This window comes from Nestor notabilis, unplaced genomic scaffold (genome assembly GCF_000696875.1).
Source record: "Nestor notabilis isolate BGI_N333 unplaced genomic scaffold, ASM69687v1 scaffold14723, whole genome shotgun sequence".
Taxonomy (NCBI): domain Eukaryota; kingdom Metazoa; phylum Chordata; class Aves; order Psittaciformes; family Psittacidae; genus Nestor; species Nestor notabilis.
Window position 1 is genome coordinate 13763 of NW_009922511.1, and position 4603 is coordinate 18365.

General features: G+C 51.4%; 1 protein-coding gene across 1 annotated transcript in view; it reads left to right on the forward strand.

The window, feature by feature from the left end:
* LOC104403498 (protocadherin gamma-C5-like) overlaps nt 1-4603 on the forward strand; it is a gene marked incomplete at its 5' end in the record, with an annotated part of 22379 nt that overhangs the window by 13747 nt on the left and 4029 nt on the right. Inside the window, 1 exon segment of the mRNA XM_010011652.1 lies at nt 2542-2630. Within this exon segment, the coding sequence (XP_010009954.1) occupies nt 2542-2630 (89 nt within the window).

Below are 4603 nucleotides of genomic sequence, written 5' to 3' on the forward strand. Positions count from 1 at the left end.
TGACAGGAGACAGGAGGAGCTTCTGTGTTGTTCAGCCCATTGCCTGAAGGAGAGGTGGGAGGAAAGAGCTTTGTGGGAGGTGGAAGATGTGATGCTGGCACTGCTGTGTCAGAGAGGGAGTTGAACCTGGGTCTTTGCTTTCAAACCAGAGTTCAAACCACTGGAATATCATAATTGAAAAAGAGAGATTTGGCACTTCTTGTACTTTCTTTTTCCCCATGACTGGATGCCATCACCATGCCAGGAGCAGCAACTTGGAGGCATCAGGGTGTTTCTGGGCAGCTTTCCTGTAGCTCTGAAAAACCTGGGAACCTCAACTTCCCCAGTGGGACAGGAGCTGCTGGGGTTAACTGGTGGCTGAATGGGTTGTGGTTTGCAATGGGGTTTAGGTTCCTAAGTCCTTTATTGGATCTAGCCCCGGGCTCTATTCCCAGCTCTGCTTGGGACATTAACAGGTCACTGCAGCCCCAGGGCTGTCCCAGCCTTGTCCTCACTGCCTGGGTTGTCACCACACTGCTGGCTGGCCCAACATGGAGTGCAGGGCAGCAGTGCCCATGTCTGAGGAGTCTCAGCACAGTCACCATGCAAGCACTGAAATCCATTTGTGAAGCTGACAAACCTGCTTCTGGCCTTCTTGAAACTGTGCTGCCACGTGCACTGTGGAGGAGGTATATAAATAATTTTTGGGATGCAGACAGCAGGTATTTCAGAAGTGGTGCTGTTGGCAGGGTTATGTTTCTGCTACATTAGTGATTGGTTTCATTCTCTGTGGATGTGCCAGTGTGAGAGCAGTGTCCTGCATGGCTGGGGATGGATCAGACAGCCAGTACAGAAGGGGAAGGAGTGGATGGCCATGTGGTCCTGGGCACAGGTCCTGTATGTCTTTGGACAAGTTGCTTAAGACCAGATTTGCCACAGAGTACATGGGAGCATCCATACAGGTATCTTTACACTCAGATCATGTGTTTCAAAGGGAGTTTGACTACAAGGTCACTGTAGCAGATAAAATCCTTCAAGGACATGCCTGTGGGTCCATCCCATTTCCAAAAGGGCCATGTTGAGCCTGTCCTGTGTGAGGGCTGCAGCAGGCACAGCCAGTAGGGGCACTTGGGCAGTGGGATGCTCAGCATGGGTATAAAAAGCCCATCTGCTGCCCAGTACGTGGTGTTGAGCTGGCACCGGCAGTGCATGAATTAGCAGCTCAAGCATGAACCTGCTGGCAGGAGACCCCAGAGCTGGGGGATATCTTGGCTGCTTGAGCATGTCTGAGCAGGGCTTTGGGGTCTGGCAGCTCCTGCGTGTAAGGGCTGGGACCACAGCACTGGAGGAGGATGCCATCTCTGTGTCTTGCAGCCTGGTGGTTTGAACGCTTGCCCTGGGAAACAGGCTCAGCTCTCTCCAAGGGAAAAGGCTTTCAAACTCCCCCATCTCACTTCTAGAGAGCTTCCAGCTGCGAAAGCAGGGCAGCCTTCCTGCCAAGCGAGCCAGCACACAGCCAAGGGGCAGCTCCTGGTATCCCAGGGGGTGGCAGGAGCTGTGTGTGGTCAGAGCACTTAGTGGGGAGAGGTGGTCTGAGTGATGTGGCCACTTAGTGTAAGAACAGAGGAGGGCACAGGAAGCTGATGAGATGTTCAGGTCTCTGCTGGAAGTGGGGAGGCTCTGGAGGGGCTCTGGGAGAACAGCCTTGACCTCTCTGGAGGGGAAGCGCCAGTGCCAGTGAGCGGTGGCTGAGCACAGCTGGCAAACATGAAAGCGGAGCTTGTTCAACTGTGCACAGACTGCTGATTGTAACCTCGGTCACAAAACCTCCTTGGCTGAAGCCTGACAGCATCCCCAGAGGTTTCCCAGGCACATCTGTGGTGCTCAGCCCCCCATTTGCCAGTCCCAGGGAACCAAACCTTCCTTCTCTCCTCTTCCTGTTGCTCCAGCCTCCCCAGGACTCTTTGCCACTGGCTTTGCAGAGCTGATGCTTGCTCTTGGACTCCCTTCAGAGCAAGTTTTGCAGTGCCAGGCCCACCACACTACAGAGTTTTCTCACCCTCCATCCTACGAATGAAGCCGCAGAATGGGGTTGTAGCCTGAAATAGCTTGAGGGGTACATCCACTCATATGGCATGGAAAAGGACCAGAGGACCTGGTCATACCAGGGTGCCTGCACCTCTGGGGCTTTAGGACCAGCATTTTTTTGTGGTATTACATTATATCAGTGGGAAGGCATTACATTATGTTGGTGGGATTTTGAGGTGATGAGGTGTTGGATATCTCTGAAGTCAGCAGGAGTTAGGTAGGTGTTGGTGGAAGCACCACTGAGTCCCCAAGTGCTTTTGGTATTGCTGGTTACTGTTCAAAAGCCTGGTGGGGGATGGAGACCTCTGAAAGAGTTATTTAATAGGATAGTGTTATTTACTAGAAGGATTTAAAGCTTGCAAACTCCTCTCCACCAACGGACAAGCCTACAGCCTTGTTTGCTGATGTGCTCTGAGAAGCCCACTCCTCCTGACTGAGCTGCAGTAACTTGCTGTTTCTTTTCTCTTCCCATAGCTCCCAGAATGGAGAGGAAGGTGGAGCCTGGCCGAACAACCAGTTTGACACGGAGATGCTCCAAGCCATGATCCTGGCTTCAGCAAATGGTTGGTCTCCACTGCATGTGGAAAACCATGGCACGTGCTCTCATGCAGACATCTCGGTGCATGCTGTTAGATAAGATGCTGCTGGGATTGATGTATCTGTTAACTGGGGTAGCTTCAAAAGTCCTTCTTCAACAGATTCTGGTGGAAAAGCACCACTGTGTTACCCTGCAGAGGAGAGGGGTCAGGAAGGATTCAGGTAGAGGAGACACCAGATAGCCATCAGCATGAGGCATGCTGTAGACCCGTGCTCTTCCACCCCAAATGTATTCTGTATATACTGGACAGAACGTTACCTGGCTTGTGATGCAGTTCTGTTATATGAAAGAGCCAGTCTTGAGATGATGTTTATAAACTACTTGGTTCCAGAAGGTCACAGTAAATGAAACCTTTGCTGTGCTGCAACTTGCTATAAGGCAAGGATGTAGGAAGCCTGGAAGATTTGCTTGTGGCTAGAGACTAGGCCAGGAATACAGTAAATACCTGACTCAGTATCCCCAACAAACCTTGTGTCCAGATGCTGGCTCTCACCAGGTTCCTCGGCTGAGGGCTGCTGGTGGTTCTTTGCAGTTGTAGTCACAGGGACTTGGTTTGGGGTCATTTTGGGTTGGTTTGGTCTGGTTTACACCTGTACCATGTGGAAGTGGTGGGCAGGGAGGGATATTCCCATGCACCCACGGTCACGAAGTGTGATTATCGCTCAGCGCACCACTACGGATGAAGAGGCTGTTTTTCATGCAGCTTGTATTTATAAATACCTCACAGTCCTTTCCCCCTTGATTTAAAAATAGAAGCAACAGCACAGCCATAAAACCTTGTGCAGAATGCTTAGGATGTTTCCTTTGAGCTGCTGGGAGAGAAAGAATCTGGGGGAGGGGGATGGCTTTGGCGTTGCTTTCTTGGAAAGCTGCTGCAGATGAACTTTGCTGTTGTGCAGACACCAGGCAGCCTGGAGACCCAGCTGCTGTGGCCAGGGAAGGGGATGAAGGACTTGGGCATGGGAGTTGTTTACACTCAAGGGAAAGAAACAATGCAAAAATGTGTCTCTGCTCTGAAAAACGACCATGGAAAAATATCCTCTGGGGTTGCATGTGGTTATCATCAACCAGTGCCTCCAGATCTGGTTTCCTTGCTCACAAATAAAGCTGTTTTTCTGATTGCTGCTCCAGTCAGAGTGCCAGAGAGCTGAGCGGGTCCCTTCAAGGTTAAGCCCTGACTTCCATGTAGCCCTGGGCCCCATTGCAGCATATCTCCCCCAGTCCACAAGTCTCCACAGTCCTAACCTCTCCCACGGCTTCAGTTCACCTTGGGGGTTAATTTAAAGCAGATTCATCTGCCAGTTCAGGGCTTTCCCTGCTGAAGCTCCACAAGAGGATGGCTCTGTTCACTCCATCCTTTCCTTACCCATACTGGTCCCTTGCTATGCTTGAGGGAGGGAGGGAGAGATGGATGGATGGATCCACCTCCAGACACAGCACAAGCTTTTTCCACCAGCACTGTGTTTTGATGTCTCCCCTGATCTCTGTCTCCCCTCTTCTGCTCTCACTCATAGTGAGAACTGATAGTGTTGATTGGAGCAGTCTTCGATTAGGAGCAGTACTAATTCCCATTAAGCTTTATGATGCCCATCCTTGGGTGATGTTTCCTGACTATTTAAATGATCCCTATCTCTTACTTTCACCTGCTGAGCTCTGAGCTCTGGGGTGACAGGTGGGACACAGTGACAGAGGTGATGGCACTGTGTGCTGGGTGTGAATTTCCGTCCACACAATGTCAAGCCCACGCTCAAGTTGCACTGAGCAGAGACCATCTGGGAGGCAGAAACTCCTCTGATGCTGCTCTGCTCCATGAACTAGGGATGCTCCCCAGAAGGGGCTGTGGATGCCCTGAGTGCATCCTTACACTGTGCCAGGGGTTATCCTTTGCTTTGGCAAAAGGCGGGGCTGGCCTAGCCCTGCCAAGACTCTGCAATCCCG